Below are 17,031 nucleotides of genomic sequence, written 5' to 3'. Positions count from 1 at the left end.
ATTTGTTCACCGCCCTCCCATGGGGCAGGGCCTTGTCTCTCTTGCGTGGCCCTGAGAAAGCCCCACATATACCGTGAATGACCACATGAGATGCGGCTTTGCTGCGGTCACGTGGAACCAAGGAGAGGCACAGCCCCATGATGGCAAACGTTGGCTTTATTACACGACACAGATAATGGACGTGACCTGAATCATGACGTCTTACAGCACCCAGGTCAAAGGGGGACACGCAACAGGGACGGCATGCCATGGGTGCCCCAGTGCTAAGGAAAACCCGTCACAGGAAAACAAACCAATACTCGCTCCAGCTCCCTTTGGGGAGGTATAAAAAGAGAAGAGGAGGAAAAATCCATCCAATCCCCACGAGGCCATGCATGGCCGAGCCCTGGGCCTGTTCCCTGGAAGGCCAGCCCAGCTGGGCTCCCTCATCCCGCTGGACAGCAAGGGTGACCACTGCCTCCATTCTAATATTTAAAAAACAGGCTCCAATTTGAGTCCAGATGTTGTATGACTGCTAGAAGGGGTCTCTGGGGTGGCACTCCAGGAGCCAGCTGAATTGAAACAAAAGCAATAGAAACCATGCAAGATGGAATTTCCCAGAACTGTGGAGACCAGATATGCACTGTCGCAGGCGCTGGGCTCCCTGGGCCTTACCCGTGAGGTGGATGGACGAGAAAAGCTGATGTGCCTCCCCTCCCAATCTAGCTCGTGTTCTGCTTTCTCCTCCAGTCCTGCTAGCAGGACCATCATCTGGGGACTTTGCTCCCAGCCCCATTTTGGAAGATAACATGTGGCAGGGAGCCTGAGGCTAGGAAGTGCTGGGAAATCTTCTAGTGTCCAAAGAACAGCCCCTGCCATCAACCAAATTCAGCTTGCACAGGATAGCTGTTCCTATAGCTATCCAGAGCTCTAAAGGGCTGATTTCCAGAGACTGATAGCCCAGGATGAATGATGGGAGCAAGTCATGAACCCCCTGGGAAGAAGAGTTCCAGGAGCACTGAGTTCTTTCTCCCTCCTCCCCATCCTTTCCTGAAGACACCTCCTCCGGGCAATGACCCCTGGAGACAAGGACAGGACACCCACAATGTTGGGGTCTTGCCAGGGAATGTGCTCACCCTGACTGGTGGCCCTGGTCACAGGGCCCCTGAGCAGGTGTGTGGGCCATCTCCCAATGAGCACTCCTGGCCCATGGCCACCACACTTGCCAGGCGAACCCAGACTGGCCAAAGCTGTTGCTAGGACATCGGTCCAATTGACTCACAATGCCTGCAGCAGAGCTTTATCTGTCCCTGGAGCAGGCCTGGACCAATGGTTGAGGCATGGGAGGAGGCCGGCTAAGCCCACAGGCAGATTCCTTCAGGGCAGTTAAGGTAATGGGAAGACCCAAGATGCTATTGTAGCTTTGGAACACTGGAGGACTTAGTGATGCTACTCTGGGCTCAGTGGATGGGGAGACCGGTAGGATGGACAGACTGAACATGGCTGTGTGAGACTGGAGAACAGATGGACAGATCCACGCATGCTGTGTTTGGAGGTAGATGGTGGAGAGACGGGTGATTAGGTGAAAGTTTGAATGGGGGAGGGTGGAATCAAGTGATAGCTGGGATAGAATAATGGTTGGCAGATAGATGGGTGGGTGTTTGCCTGAATGGGTGAATTGATGGGTGGGTGGATAGATGAGTGGATATATGGATGGATGCGTGGGTTGGATGGGTAGATTTGTGGATAGATGGGAGGGTGGTGGGATGGTCGATGGATAGGTGGATGGATGGGTGGGTGGATGGATGAGTGGGTAGGTTGATGGGTGGATGGATGGAAGACGGGTGGGTGGATGGATGGGTGGGTAGGTGGATGGATGGATGGATGGGAGGGTGGATAAATGGATGGATAGGTGGATGGGTGGATGGATGGATGGACCGACAGATGGATAGGTTGACAGATGGATCGGTGCATAGATAGACGAGTGGGTGGTTGGATGGATGGGTGGATGGATGGGTAGATATGTGGATGGGTGGGTGAATGGATGGGTGGATTGATGGATGGCCAGACAGATGGATGGATTGGTCAGAAGGGTGAGCTGATGAAATAAAAGAATGGAAAAACAATTATAGGTTGGCGGCGGGGGGGGTGGGGTATGCAGAATAACAACCAGACGTGCTGGCTAGACTAAGGTGGAAGGCAGAATGAGTGGATGACAGTGAAGGGGCTTTGGTGTCATTTTGAAGATATATTTGGGAAAGTTGGCAAAAGGAGAAAGTCAGGGCCTGCCTGATCCCTTTGCACCATGTCATTAAGATGAAACCAAAACCAGTATTTCCCAGCCTCTCCTCTGCTGCTGAACCTCTAGAGGCCTGGATGAGTGGCCCCACCTGTGGAGCCCATGGGGCAGTCTCTTGTCAGAGCACCTGGCTCCTCTCATCTTAGCCTGACCCTCCTGGACCCCAAGGCTATCTCCATCTTTCCTCTTTGTCCCTGGTAACACCCACGTCTTCCCTTTGGTCCCAGTGAGCTGTGGGAATGAGGACCCCCTATTCAGATGGCGTTTGGGGTGTGTCAGCCTGTTCACAATGTGGAAGGAGGCAGTGGTCTTCATAGAGAACACTCTGCAGACACCACCTGGGGATGGTGACCTGTCCTAAAGGAAAGGCTACCTGGGTCCAGGGCAGGATGGGAAGCAAGAAGATAGAGGAGGGTGTGGGAAAGGTTGAGTGGTCACACGCTGGGGGTTGGGAGGGCCTAGGGTGCCAGCACCCTTCTCGTTATTCCCCCGACTGTGCACCATACGTGACTTGGCTCTGGACCAGGGAGCTCTGCCTTCCTGCAGTAGCTTTGGCCTAAGGATGGGAGAGGAGCCCTTTTGGTTTGATTTACAGGAAGGGAGGCTCTATGAGCAGCCGCCTTTCCCCGAGCATTTGGGTCACTTGTGTGTCTAACCTGGTGGTGACCAGCGGGAGGGAGAGCCTTGCACGCTGCACTGCTGGCCAATGGTTCACAAGCTCTGGAAGGCAGCAGAGAGCAGGAGGCTAGGCTCCCCTTCTGGAGATCCCCTCTGTGTGAGAAAAGCAGGTGTATACTCCACATTTATGCCACCAGCCTATCTCCCGATGCAGAAACTTGCCCTTAGCCCTTCCCCAAGGCTATTGGTTCTGCTGTGAGGTCTTTGGCCGAATGGGGCCTGAGCATGGTGATGGACAGGAACACCGGCTCCCCAAACCCAGACAAGCTCCCACGCCCTCCTCAGGCTTCCCTGGGTGAGAGGAGCTGCCGGGCACTTGTGGACACAGCACTTCCCAGGACATCCCCCTCCTGCTGGCTCAGTCCTCTGCTGCTCTGCTTCAGCACTGCAAGCCCTCCACCCGACCTGGCTGCCATACCCCCACCCTGCCATGCTCTCTGCCTGCCGGCAGGGGCTCCATCCATCAGCCTGTGGGCAGCTCTTTGTGCCAGGCTGCTGCAGCCCCCCCGGGCATGGATGTGGGAACCACACTGGAAAAATGGCCTTTTGTAGCTGCCCTGAGGGTGACCTGTTCCTAACAGCGAGGGTGGGAGGGGCAGCCCTGGGCTGGACTTTCAGCCTGGGGTATGGCAGGGAGACAGGCTGGCAGGGCACAGCAGCGGGTTCCAGCTGAAGGCTCCTCCATGCCTCGGCCTGGTCCTGACGCCAGGGACACGAGTCATCGGGGCCTTGGACCTGCTCACCCAGATCCGCGGTATACCCAGGACAGGCACCCTTTGGACACTGCCATTCACCAGCACAACCTTGGAGGAGACAGTCCAAGGGCACCCGCCTCTAAGATGTGCGTTCCAAACTGTTTTTGCAGGTTCACTGAGTGCATGAGACAAAGAGCAGCCTGAGAGACATGACAGGCGGGTGGGCTTCCAGTGTCCGGTTGGGAGCCCAAATCCCAAACTGGTCCTTGCTTTTCTGAAACCCACAAAGCAAACCTCTGTGGGGAGCACAGCCCTGGGACTGGAGCTGGTGGGTGTTTCTGGAGGATAACATAGGTCTGTCTGGACTTTCAGGATTGGGTTCCACCTCGAGGCAGGATTTGGAACGGCGCCCAGTCTGCAGTGCCAGTTAGAACCCTTCCTCTCAGGACCCAACGAGGAATTCCTACAGCTCTGGAAAAATTACAGCAATCATACAAACCCACTGCTCCCTGCGGGACCACAGTTCAGATTTCTTTGAAAATCTACTTCCTAAGCTTTATATACTTTCGCGGTTTCTCTCTCTTTTTTTATTTGGCAAACATCCCTTCTTTATTATCATCACCATGAATATCATTATTTGGACCTCTGCAAGGACTATGTACATTCACATTAGCATATACTATTGACCTCTTCCTCTCAGCGGGGCCCCCAGGAGCCCCGGTTTCAGTAGCTGATCACTCCCCGTATTGCACGGCTGCCCTGGTAATCCCTCACAGCAATGTGGGGAAATGCTAGGGCGGGGGGCCACGTCTGCTGTGGATCCTCCCACAGGGCACACGCCAGGGCTTCCTTACTCCTTCATTTCCTCCAGGTGAGGTGAGGGTACTGGGCTGGGGGCGGGGTGGTCCGAGAGACTGAGTCCCCCAGGAGCAGCTGGCAGGAACCGCGGGCCTCCCTGCCATAGCTGGCTGAGTTCGTCCACCGAGGCTGGTAAGGGCAGACCACTTCTGTTGGAAGCTTTCCTGCTGTTTCTGCACCCGGTGGAGGGAGGAGCGAGGGGACAGATGCAGGGGGGTGGGGTGGGGGGTGGGCAGCAGGCGGCCCCGAGGGTGGGAGGAGAGGTAGAGGAGGAGGCACAGAGCCATAGCACCTACATGGCCTGGCTGCTGTCTCCTGGAGCTCTGAGAAGCAGTCAAGAACAACCCGAAAGATTGTCACAGTTTTGTTCCAGAGAGATTCTCTCCTGGGCAGGACACATTAGCGCTTTGTCACAAGTGGCAAACACACGACGTGATGACAGTTCATGGAGGTGTGAGGACAGACGGGGCAGCCCCCTGCACACAGGGACACAGGATGCGCACGCACATGGGCAGGGCACCCTCCCTTGCGCCAGCAGTCATGGCAGAGAAACACACGTTCCTTCTCGTTGAGTGAAACCCCCCAACCCCAAAGTCCCCACACCCCAAACACAGATCAAAGCAAGAGAGCAGGACGACACCTGAACAGATCCAAGAGGGGAGGAAAACCGTGGACGAGATACTTTGGCAGTGACAAAACCATTTTGGATTTTGACTTCTTGTGTTTGCTTTTTGGATTTCCTTTGGAGCAGAGGTGTGTCCGGCGTCCTTGGCTGGCTAGCTGGCAAGGTAGTTTACAGGTATGCTTTCTTTCCTTTTTTTTTTTTTTTTTAAAAAAAAACAAAACCTTTTTGGATTTCTACTTAAAGCCAAAGAGTTTGACACTAAAGGAAAAAAAATCTGGAAAATGTTTCTTGAGTTGGAAATTGAAGTCTTTCTTACCATCTTCACTGCGTTGGCCACATGCCCCTGGGGTGGCGCTGGGCCACAGCGGCTCAGACCTCCAGCAGTTAAGATGTGAATTTCCGTTTCCCTTTTTCATCAGGAAGGGGACAAAACCCCCCTTTCCTTGTCCACTTCTGAGTAGATCTGTTCCACAAAACCCCCCAAAATGTTTCACTGAGAATATAAGCCACCAAACAGATTTTTTCAGTAAAGAGAAAGTATACGAGAGTCAGAAAGACAGAAAAATGGGAGCGTGAGCGGGAAGGGGCCAGGCGGAGGAGGGACAGGCCGGTCACGCTCAGGCCACTGCTCCTTCGGCTAAAGCTCAGTGGGGGGCTCTGAGGACGCTTGGAGCGGTCATGGCGTGAGACCGTCAGGTAGCTGAGGAAGTTGCGTTGATGCAGTTTTTGTTGGTTCTGTTTACTTTTGGAGAGAAGCAGTAGCAGCAGTGGCTCCCAGAGCCGGGGCAGCGTCCGGCGGGCTGGGGGGGCCAGAGGGGCCAGAGGGTGTGGCCTCCGTGGGCCGGGGCGGTGGGGGGTCAGCGGGGCGCGGCGTCCAGGGGCCCAGGTGGGCCGGGGGAGCCGGGGCGGGACGGGCCCGCGGAGCTGGCCTCGCTGGGGCTGGCGGCTCCTGCGGGCAGGCAGGGGCCCAGGCTGGCCGTGGCGTCGGGCTGTGCAGGCCCCGGGTCGGCCACGGCGGCCGCGGGGCCCTGCAGGCTCTGGCCACACACATGGTGGTGCTTCTCCCAGTCCCGGTGCTGGCAGAAGGAGCCGCAGTAGCGCGCCGCGTTGCAGCCGCTGCATGTCTCACTGGCCTTGCGCCCGCAGTTCCAGCAGCTCTGGGGGAAGGGGACATGGTCAGGGGGTGCGGGGGGCCATAGGGCAGATGCTGGGCCTCGTCCCCCAGGTGCCTGGCCTGGCCGCAGACATACCCGCTCTGCTTGGCCACGGCTTCACGGAGCAAGCAGAGAATGGCCCTGACTCGCCACAGCTCGTGGGCGGCTCTCTGTGGCCACAGACACTGGACAGCACTGTGGGGTCCCCAGGAGGGAAGGCAGCCACGGCCCAGCCCCCTCCTCTCTTCTGGGAAGCCCTCCCGGCTCACCTGGGCTCCAACCTCAGAACATGGCCCTAGCCTGATAAAGACTGCCAGGCTCCCACGTGGGGGACATAGCCAGGCCTGCTGCAGGCACCCTCTGCCCCCGCCATCAGGCCTCTGCCCCCTTTCTGTGGAACGAGTGGTAACATCGGCCACCCACAGGAGCACAAGGTGAGCAGGGATACAGGGGGAGACCCGAGCTGGCAGCCAGGCTGAGGGACAGGGAGCCCACGCCCTCCCTGGGAGGAAGGCCCCTTGTCTAGGCAGCCCCCAAAGCCTCCTGGGCCTCCTGGTTCACTCTGGTCGGCCACCCTGGCCTCCCTGTGGTCCTCACTCTGCCAGGGGTGCTCCATCCTGGCCGCTCCCTTCTTGCGGTGACACAGCTCCCCCAGATTCCGCCTGGCTCACTTGTCCTGCTCTGGCGCCTGCCCTGGCACCTGCCTCTGTGAAGTCTGCTTGCTCTGACCTGCCCGCTTCTCTGGAGCTGTGTCTGTTGAAGCAGCTAGTGCAGACGCAGAGTGGACCATCCGGGGGGGCCAGGCACACACAAACCAGGGGTTTTGGAGACGTGACCCCTTCCAAAGGACACTTCTAGGAGCCCTGCGGAAAAGCTCTCTCCCTCTCCCTGACTCCTCTGACATGTGAGTCCTCTTTGGATGAGGAAGAAAGGAACCTGCTGCCTCGCTGGGCTGGACATCCCTGGCCTCCAGATGCCCAGGTACCAGCACGACCACAACACTCATGCCCTGCTGTGCACGTGTGTGCCAGAGCCAAGGCGGCACTTTAAATGCCACCTGGGGTCTCCTCACGCCTCGTGCCACCCACGGGTTAGCGAGAACACGGGCTGCAGCGCATGCAAGCCTAGCTCTGAACGATGGTCATGTCTTCCTCAGGCACCGTCTAGAGCCAGCCACGTACCCCAGCATCAGGACCCACTTTGCTAGCTGCCCATGGGTGGGATGCTGGGAGGCCACAGAGTGAGGGTTTGGGGCCTGATCTGCAGGCTGGGGACAGGGTTGGGGGTGGGCGGGGGACCCTACCTCGCTGGAGTCCTCCTGCTGGTTGACAACAGTCAGAGCGTCCTCTGAGGCCTGCCGCCGGGCTTCAGCCAAGGCCCGCTCCATCTTGGCACGTTCTGTGCTGATGAGCTCGTGGGCTTTTCGCTCGGCATCTGACACGGCTTTTTGCAGCTCAGACATCGCCTGCCGCTTCACCTCATTCACCGCCTCTTCTGCAAAGGACACACGGGCTATCGTCCCATGGCCTGGCCCAGCTGGGCCTCCTGGCATTGTGGGCAGGGCCTGTGCACCAGTGACCGGGCATGCAAGTGCAAGAATGGTTGTGGGGACACCTCCCAAGCCCGGGCCCTGCCTGAGTGTTCCCATACTTTAGTGTGCAGTGGCACTGTCCTGGACGGCGTGGCCAAGCCCACCCTGACTCAGGTTCCACAGGGAGGGCCCAAAAATCTGTAATCCTAACAGTTCCAAGTGATGCTGAAGCTGTTGGTGTCAGCACTGGGGCTGGTGGCACCCATGGGCAGAGGACCAGAGCTATAGTCTTCTGTCCCCTGTGGCCAATCTCGAAGCAGTCCAGGGGATGCCCCATCTAGGGCTCTGCATTTTATCGCTCCCAAGCCCTCTGTCACCCACACTTGCTACCTCTGGCCTGCTCATGTCTGAAGATGAGCACGTTGTCCCTGGTGTTGCTGTTGTACTCTAAGCTGTCTGGCTAATGCCAGAGTGTCTGTTCTGTTCTGGTGGCATGATGTTCTCCAACACTGACAACCATCCACAGCCTTTCTGGCCTGCCTCAGTTTGCCTGGCAGTGCGCTTCTTGCACTGGTGTGTGAGGGGGCTGGGAGGAGATTAAGCTCCCAAGAAGGAGACTTATGTGATAGCATTTGCACACTGGGTGTGTCTGAGCTGCTGGCAGTGCCAGCGAGAGCTGCTTGCCCCCCATGTCAGCACCAGAGCTCTTGCCAATGGTCCATCATGGTCCAGATGGAAGCAGAGGAGACAGGCCAACAGAAATGAGAACCCCACCCTCCTGTCCAGGCCTGGGCCTTGCCCACCTTGCTCCAGGCAGCTGCTGCCTGTCTATGGCCCCTTGGCCTTTGACTGTGGCTTGGGATGCTCCACTGTCTCTGCTCTCAAGATCCTCAGAGGGTCCTCCTCTTCCTTATACTTCATGTTGATTCCACCCACTAATCAGAGCATCTCTGGGGCCCTGCTGCTTCTCCCCACTGGCACCACCTCAGCTGAGCACCTGCCCTCCTCCCTTTCTTTCTCAAGCTACCTACTGGGGATGCCTGGGTGGCTCAGTGGTTGAGCACTTGCTTTGGCCCAGGGTGTGATCCTGGAGACCCGGGATTGAGTCCCACGTCGGGCTCCCTGCAGGGAGCCTGCTTCTCCCTCTGCCTGTGTCTCTGCCTCTCTCTCTGTGTGTGTCTCTCATGAATAAATAAATAAAATCTTTTTAGGGTTAGGGTTAGGGTTAGGGTTAGGGGTTAGGGGTTAGGGTTAGGGTTAGGGTTAGGGGTTAGGGTTAGGGTTAGGGTTAGGGTTAGGGTTTAGGGTTAGGGTTAGGGTTAGGGTTAGGGTTAGGGTTAGGGGTTAGGGTTAGGGTTAGGGGTTAGGGGTTAGGGTTAGGGTTAGGGTTAGGGTTAGGGTTAGGGTTAGGGTTAGAAAAGATTTTATTTATTTATTCATGAGAGACACACACACACACACAGAGGCAGAGACACAGGCAGAGGGAGAAGCAGGCTCCCTGCAGGGAGCCCGACGTGGGACTCAATCCCGGGTCTCCAGGATCATGCCCTGGGCCAAAGGCGGTGCTCAACCGCTGAGCCACCCAGGCTGCCCCAATAAATAAAATTCTTAAAAAGAAAAAAGCTACCTACTGGCTCCTGCGTCTGCCCCCTGCCCCAGAGTCTGTCCCCATGACACAATGAGCATCCCCACAGCACTTCCCCACATGGTGCTCCATGCCACACCTAGAAAGCCACAGGCTCTCTAGCTCTTAGCACTTCTCACACTTGTGTCCAGGTACATGCGTGTGCGTGCAGAACCCAAGGACCTGCTCTATCCTGCTGAATGACACACCACTGGTTCACCGGCAGATGTCAGGTGGCAGCTGTCCTACCCTGAATACTAAGTGCACTCCAACCCTCCTGCAGGGTCTGCAGAGCCCTGTGAGCTTTGCCAGCAGAGCGCCCCATGCAGGCGGAAGCTCCTTGCAGATAAGAAGGGCATCCCTCCACCCCCAGGCCAACTGCACTCACCAGCCTTCCTCCATATCTCCTCAGGCATGTAGCCGGAGAGGGTCCTAGGCATGAACTCCCGGTGGGCGTCTGAAACACAGGGGCGCCAGCGTCATGCACAGAATGGGGCCATACCCAGTGGGGTAATGGGGACACAGTGTGTGTCCCTGGGGGTGGGGTCCCCTGAGGTGCCCACAGGTGGAAATCCTGTTATCAGCTGCTGGTGCGGGGCCAGGCAATATCAGGAAGGGGGATGCTCTGGAGCACCTAGGACCCTGCTGGGACCTGGGCCTGTCCTGGACCTCTCCTGGTTTCTACAGTCAGCATCCCAAGTCTGTACTTCCAGTGGGTCAGGCTGTACATTTATGCAGAGCAAAAAAGGCAGCTCCTTTTCAAAGAAACTCTTCGGTTGTATTTTACCGTAGTGCCATAATGGGGGTGTTGGTCTTGGTCCTTGGCACCCCTGCAATACCCCCTCTGCCCCCATGATGCCCCTCAGAACGTACCTAGCTGAGAGCCCTCTGCACCCACGGAGCTGTTCAGGGGCCGGGCAGTGGCAGGTACGGGGCCCTTCTTGGCGTCCTCCGTGTCACTGTAGCGCCGGATCCAGTGGTTGAGCTCCTCACGGTCAGCCTCCTGGCACTGGCGCAGAACCGTGAGTGACCGCCGTGTCTTCTCAGCCATGTCCATGATGCAGTTCAGGAGCTGTGGGTGGGCAGGTGGTGGCTGTGAGCATGTGCATCCTGGTGTGGCTGCTCCGCGTGGGGGACGCCCAGGGAGCTTTTCCTATACTCTGGGCTTGGGCCAGCCCACTGTCCATGTGGCTGGCCACAGTGGGCTCAGAGCAACAGTGTGAAAATCGCCTCCCCTGCCTGGAAAGGGACCCCCTGCTTGGAGCATGGGGGTGGGGGTAGAGAGCAGACTGAGTCCAGAGTCGTCTCAACTCTGCAGGTTGTGCTCAGCCCTGGGGAGAGTGGATGGACCAGTACTGCCCTGGGGACCACCCTGCCTAGGCTCCCTTCCCACAAGGGAAGCTGGGGAGGGATGACCAGAAGCAGCTGGAAGGGGTCCCCACACCACCAAACCACCTTTCTCCCAGAGAAAGATGCTCTGCAGGCAGAGCTGGGAAGGTTCTGGGGGCTGGGTCCAAGCAGAAGGCCACTGAGGCAGCAGGGGCATGGCAAAGTGGGGCCCACAGGAGCCTGCTCCCAGGCAGCCCCAGGGCCCCACGGTCTGGGTGCACCCCCGGGAGTCGTGGCAGCACCGTGGCCCCAGCCTGCACACTCACGTTGTTGAGATGCTTCCACTCCTCGGCCCACTCCCGCTCCGTGAGCCTGTGGTCGATCACTTCCTCCTGCCGGGACCCGTGTACCGCTGCAGGGGTGTGTGCACGCTCAGGCCCCATGTCCCAGGCCCCCCTGCCCCCTTGGCCCCTCTTGACCCCAGGCCTGTCCCATGCTCCAGGCACTGCCCTTTCCTGTGTCCCCCTGGCCCCGCCCCTCACCCCAGGCACAGTTCATTTTTGTGCCCACCGCCACCCCCATGCCTCCAGGCCCCGCCTCTAACCCAAGCCCTGCCCAGGTCCCACCCCTCATGGAGGCCCCCCCCCTCACCCCGACCCCACCACAGCCTCCCCCCACTCGTGCCTTCCAGGCCCTGCCCCTCACCCCAGGCTTGCTCCGTGCTCCAGGCACTGCCCTTTCCTGTTTCACCCCCAGGCCTGGCCCCAGGCCCTCCAGGTCCTGCCCTGGGCCCCCAGGTCCTTGGGCTTTGCCTGCCTGAGGGAGCAGGTGAGGAGGGGTCCCTGGACAGACACTGCCCACTGCCCTTCCAGGAGGTCAAGAACAGGCCTGGCCTCTACTCAGTGTTTGGAAGGAAGAGATGGGTCCCCATCCCTTGGTCTACACTTGGCTACCTCTCCCCTACCTTCCTGTCTCCAAATCCACCATATCTCAGTTTTCCTGCCTCGGGCCTCACTTTGATGGCTTTAGCTCTCCTCAGAAGCCCTCGGGCTCACTGGTGGCTGCCTGGCTCCAGCCCATGCTCTACTACTTCCTCTCAGCCAGGGGGACTCCTATACACCCTCAAAGCCCAGGTCCCAAGCCCTCTCCCCAGCAGCCCTGAGCCCTTCAGAATTCATTCAGCCCCAGGCAGATCCCCTTGTTAAACAGTCCTGGCCGCTTCCTTGTTTATTCTGTCCCCAGGGCAGGGCTGCTGTGTCTCCTGGGCTGAAGTCCAGCTGGGCAAGAGGCTGTGTTCTGGCTCATCTGCTGGGTCCCAGTGTGGTCCCTGGGAGACAGCGGGGTCTGGGAAACCAGAAACTCCAACCCTTGCTCCCCACAAGACCGCAGGCCCCTCACTCACCACTGCCTACCGTCTGGGGTCTGGGCGTGGGGGGTAGGGAAGGCTTTCGGCAGGTGCACAGGAGGGGAGGGCCCCAGGTGCCAAGCAGGGCTCTGTGCTCAGTCCCTGGGCCAACCTCCAAGCCTCCAAGGGCGGCTCTACTGTCACTCCTATCCTACAGATGAGACCACCAAGACTGGCTAAGGGTACGTGTTTGCCACAGGTCACCCAAGGTCAGCCCATGCCTCAACTGTGCCTTTAGCTACTGGCTGGTGCAGCTCAAGACTGAAACAATGGGGTGTGCCCCCCCATCCCTGGCCTGCTAATGAGAAACACCACCACTCTGAACTGAGAAATTCACACTGTTGCAACCATGTCTGCCTGTCCTCACGTATCAAGTGCTCTCAGCCCCAACGCTGGTTGGATGTCCTGGCCATGGTGCCCCAAGCCTATGCTGGGTGACCTAGAGCTGGCTTATGCTTCCTGGGCAAGGGTCTATTTTGGCTCTTCCCACCCATGAGGGTCTCCTAGCCCCACTCCTCAAACTGTAGGAGTAAGAGGCAGCAGCCACGGCCTGCTGTCCACCGCCCTGCCACCCGCAGAACCAGGGCCTGTGCCAACGCCCCAACCAAAATAGTGGCTGAGATCTGCCTGACAGCTGGCGTTTATTTTTGCATTAGCAGAAGCGGGAGGGAATTAGCACCTGCCCGACCCGGCTGCAGGGAGCCAGACGCTGTCACCTGCTGCCTGGGCCCAGGCCCTGGAAGCTTCCGTAGGGTGGGGGCGGGACATGGCCTTGTACAGGGTGAGGCCTCTGCTGACCCTGCCTCTGGGCCCCCCATGGGTGGCCTGGGACACTCAGGGGCAGCTGTTTGCAGGCTGTCCTCCCAGGACACTGGGGCCCCTAGCGTGTGGGCCAGTCCTACTCATCTCAGTCTCTGACACAGAGGTGGGTCAGAAGGTCAAGGCGATGTGGCCAGAGGGCTTTGGGCACATGCACTGGGCTTTCTGAGCCTTCTTCTGTGTGACATGGGCTTGTTGATGGGTCACATACATGCCATAAGCACCAGGGTGTGCTGCCCCCATGATGGGGTAAAGGATACAATGCTCCCAATAATACCAGCCTTGCCTCTGGGCCAGGCCGTGTGTGGACACTAGTCTCACACCACCCTGAGGAGCAGGACCCATCAGGTCAGCTGACTGGGGAGACACTGAGGCCCGGAGGTCACATGATGCAGCCTCAAGGACACATGTGGGGAACTGGTGGAGGTCAGAGGACAGGCGGCCTTCTCCTCCTCTTCCTCCTCGGCACAGCTCACCCTCGGTGAGGCACTCACAGGCCTGGTGTTGTGGGGTCCCTTCCATCCCATGGCGAGAGGGGGAGTGTGTGGTCAGTGGTGCTCACTGGGGCTCATGAGTCTTGGGGTACCCAGGCCCAGAGCATGGGAGTGCCCTGGAGGCAGGAGCTACGGGACCTGGGAGCCTCCTCACAGGCACCCCCACTCTGGCTAGACATGAGTCTCTTCCTGGCTGGCCCTGAATGCCCCCCCACCCACTGCCCCAGCTGCATACCCTGTGTGCATGTGCGTGTGCGTGTACGTACGTGTGGCCAGCAGCCAGTTCCCCACAGGCCCTGGACAGGCACCTCTGCAGCCACAGTGCTTGCCCCCCTCCAACCCCTGACCTGGCCCTTCCTAAGGCGAAGGCCCCAGGGCCCCACCCCACTCACATCCTCTTCCCACATCTGTTGCTCAGCAGATGAGGCTGTGTGGATGAGGATGTGCTTCACTGCCGCCACATGCAGGCACACATGTGAGACCCCCCCAACCCCACTCCCTGGCACACAGCGTACTGCTCACCGAGGTGCCGATGGCGCTCCCGCAGCTCCCGGGGGTCAGAGTGGCGATAGGTGTCACGGAGGTGGTGGGCCATGGCTATGTCTTCCAGCCGATAGTGTGGTGGTGGCGTGGGGTGGGGCAGCCCATTGCTGGGGCTGTAGCGCTGCGCGGGGCTCAGGGTACAGGGCCGTTTGCTGAGGTGGTCGGGGTGCAGCGGGTCACGGTCTGACCCGTTCTCTTTGGTCCTGACCCAAAGGGTAGGTCGAGGGGTGCGGTGGTCACAGACCATGAGCCGTGGACCGAAGGCCAGGCGGGAGGGATAAGGAAGAGAGGTGAGGGCAGAGGAAGAGAAAGAGCCAGAGGACAGAGACAGATGCACAACAAGAGACATGAGGCCCAGCCAGCACCCCGCTGTCCCTCCTCCTCTGGGGCTTGCGCCAGCCTCCACCCCATTGCTGGTGTCTGGGCTCCTGGGGCCAGTGGTCAGGAAGCCTGAGCCTCTGTTGAGGGAGTGAGGAGCTGGGCACGAGGGCCAGCCCAGGCGCCTGGACACTTGGGTCCACATCCAGCCCAAAGATGAGAGCCAGGCAGGTTTCTGCTGCAGAGGCTCCCTCCCGAACCCTCCCTTGTGCTCCTGGGGGGGCCATCTGAGTCCTCAGGACGCCACACCCGGCCCTGTGCAGTGGCCTTGAGGGCTTGGCCCACGGTCTCAGCCCACTAGCTGCAGGCCACGGAATGCAGCACCATGTTGGCCTGGTACCAGGCAGCTGCTGAGCCGGGCTACCAGAGGCAGCTCGGGAGAGCCAGGCAGGGCAGGAGCCAGCCCTGCTGCCTGCTCCGCAGCCACAGGAAGCCCCCTTACCTGTCAGGTGTCCTCCTTTTGCCGTTCTCGTTGACTTCCAGGAGGAGCTCCGAGGAGTCGATGGGGGAGGAGGCGTTGGCATCCAGCAGGAGCTGCTCGTGCTGGGCCAGGTACTGGGCAGGGGTCTGCTTGGCCAGGCGGGCGCAGTGCAGGAGTTCCCTCTGCAGCAAGGGCAGGTTTGCCTGCAGCGGGGGAGAGGCGGCCTGCACTCATTGCGGGCAGGGCCCAAGACACAGGCGCACTCTGATGCGAGGCAGGGAGGCCGACGGCCAGCCTTGTTTTGTGACCTTGGGCAAGTTGCATGACCTCTCTGGGCCTTGTGCTCCTCCACTACAAGGGGAATGCAGGTGGAACTGTACCCCTCCAGGGCACGCAGTGCCTTGAGGTTCAATGGAACCCCGAGTTCAGATCCTGGCCCCCCAGACTGGGGTTTATCCACTTCATCAAGGTTCCTGCACTGGTGGCATCTGGAGAAGGCAAGCAGGGGATCATAACCAGGACTCCATGCCATCAGCCCTGGGAGCAGACACCCAATTACCTGCTGTGTGGGAAGGAGAAGTGAGGCTCAGAGAGGGGAAGCAGGCACCCTCCTAGCTAACTGTAAAGGGAGGAACTGGGAGCAGCACCCCAGCAAACTGTGGAGAGGGGAGCTTAAAGCAGCATCCCAGCTAACTGTAGAGGGAGGAGCTGGGAGCAGCACCCCAGCTAACTGTAGAGCGGGGAGCTGGGAGCAGCGCCCCAGCTAACTGTAGAGGGAGGAGTGGGGAGCACAGCGCCAGCTAACTGTAGAGGGAGGAGTGGGGAGCACCGTACCAGCTAACTGTAAAGGGGGGAGCTGGGAGCCACATGTGGCAAGTTTGCTCTGGACTCCAAAGTGCAGGCTGGAAATCCTGCTGTCCCACAGTCTTCCCAGAGCCTCATGGCCCGGCAGGGGGACAAGCTGGACAGGGGCCCGCAGCAGGCAGCTTGGGAGAGCCAGCCGTTCTGAGTATTTGTAAATAAATACAGTTCCCCAACTTTCTCATGGCGTTTCAGAGCTGCCGCCGCCTCCTGCCTCTGCCTCTCCCGCCTCTGTTAGCGCATCCACCCGGACCTGACCAAGTAGCCGATGCATTTTTGTCAAGCAGTGCCGGCTGCTAGGCCTGTTTTTCTATTTGGATAGCTGAACGGGCGCCAGCCCGCCATCTGTCGAACACGTTATGAGCATGAGCTGGGAAAGGAGGTCCCGGGAGGTCTGAAGACGCCAAACATCCTCCCTCTCCCTTGCTGGCCGCCCCTCCCGAATGGCCTCCCCTTGGCTGGCTCAGCAGGGTGGGGACCACACGGGCACCGGCTGGTTGCTGTTAGGGCAGTGGAAACATCTGGATTCCCGGCCGGCCGGGGCCAGCTGGGAGCCAGGGCAGAGGGCGGAGGGCCGGCCGGGTGGGGCAGCGTCTCCCAGCTTCTGGAAAGCTGCACCACGTAGCCATGCACGGTGTCAGGCTGGGGAGAGGGTTCAGGGGTCCCTGGGGCCCTTGGTGGGGGTGGGGGGGAGGGGAACCCCAGACCAGAAGAACCCCGCCCCCGCCAGCTAACTGGCACCTTGGTGTCACAGGTTCCTCTGGGCTGATCACAGGAGCCCTGTGAGCATGGACACTGCAGAAAGGCCCGGAATGACCTCCTTCACAGATGGGCACTCAGGCCACAGGGGAATCGGTGTTTGCACCCCGATTGTGATCATGGGGCTAGTTGAGCTGGTGACCCACATAATGAGGACTTATGGTGTTGCTGCTGCTTTGTTGAGCTCCTTGCCTGATGCCCACACAGCCTATGTGCTGTGGGCCCATGGTCAGCCCATCTTGGCTCTGGCCTGTGATCCTGGGCTGGCCACTTTACTTCTTCACTTCTCCCTCCTCTGTGCGTGGAGCCATGCGAAGCTCCCTGCCTCTTGCCCCGGAGAGGGGGGTCGCTGCATCCCTGGCGACGCAAGAGAGGCCTGAGACCCTAGCCCCACGCTGGAGTCTGAGCCAGGCCGGCCACAGTTCCAAGGGTTTCCATATGGGCACAGCACATGGTGGGCGGTGCTACCCGTCTGCTCAGCCCAGGTCACAGACTGGAGGGAGACCAGGGTCCAGCTGCGGCCAGGCCGGGGGCACTCTCGCTGTGCTCCCCTGCAGCCTGTGTTCTTAAGTGGCCCGG

The 17,031-nt window shown here is 59.4% G+C and overlaps 1 protein-coding gene across 6 annotated transcripts in view; it reads right to left on the bottom strand.

Annotated features, from left to right (window-relative positions):
- Positions 1-1,822: 1,822 nt before the first annotated feature.
- The window catches only part of CBFA2T3 (CBFA2/RUNX1 partner transcriptional co-repressor 3), an 89,648-nt gene continuing 74,439 nt past the window's right edge, over positions 1,823-17,031 (bottom strand). For all 6 annotated transcript variants that reach the window (XM_041770924.1, XM_041770926.1, XM_041770925.1 and 3 more), the window contains 7 exons: positions 14,854-15,035; positions 14,013-14,236; positions 11,099-11,184; positions 10,317-10,515; positions 9,832-9,900; positions 7,592-7,782; positions 1,823-6,291 (listed from right to left, as the gene is read on the bottom strand). In XM_041770924.1, the coding sequence (XP_041626858.1) occupies positions 5,992-6,291; positions 7,592-7,782; positions 9,832-9,900; positions 10,317-10,515; positions 11,099-11,184; positions 14,013-14,236; positions 14,854-15,035 (1,251 nt within the window). In that variant the 3' untranslated portion in view covers positions 1,823-5,991. The remainder of the gene's footprint in view (positions 6,292-7,591; positions 7,783-9,831; positions 9,901-10,316; positions 10,516-11,098; positions 11,185-14,012; positions 14,237-14,853; positions 15,036-17,031) is intronic.

Source organism: Vulpes lagopus, chromosome 10 (genome assembly GCF_018345385.1).
Source record: "Vulpes lagopus strain Blue_001 chromosome 10, ASM1834538v1, whole genome shotgun sequence".
Taxonomy (NCBI): domain Eukaryota; kingdom Metazoa; phylum Chordata; class Mammalia; order Carnivora; family Canidae; genus Vulpes; species Vulpes lagopus.
The sequence above is the reverse complement of the archived record's forward strand: the minus strand, read 5'-3'. Positions and strand labels throughout refer to the sequence as shown.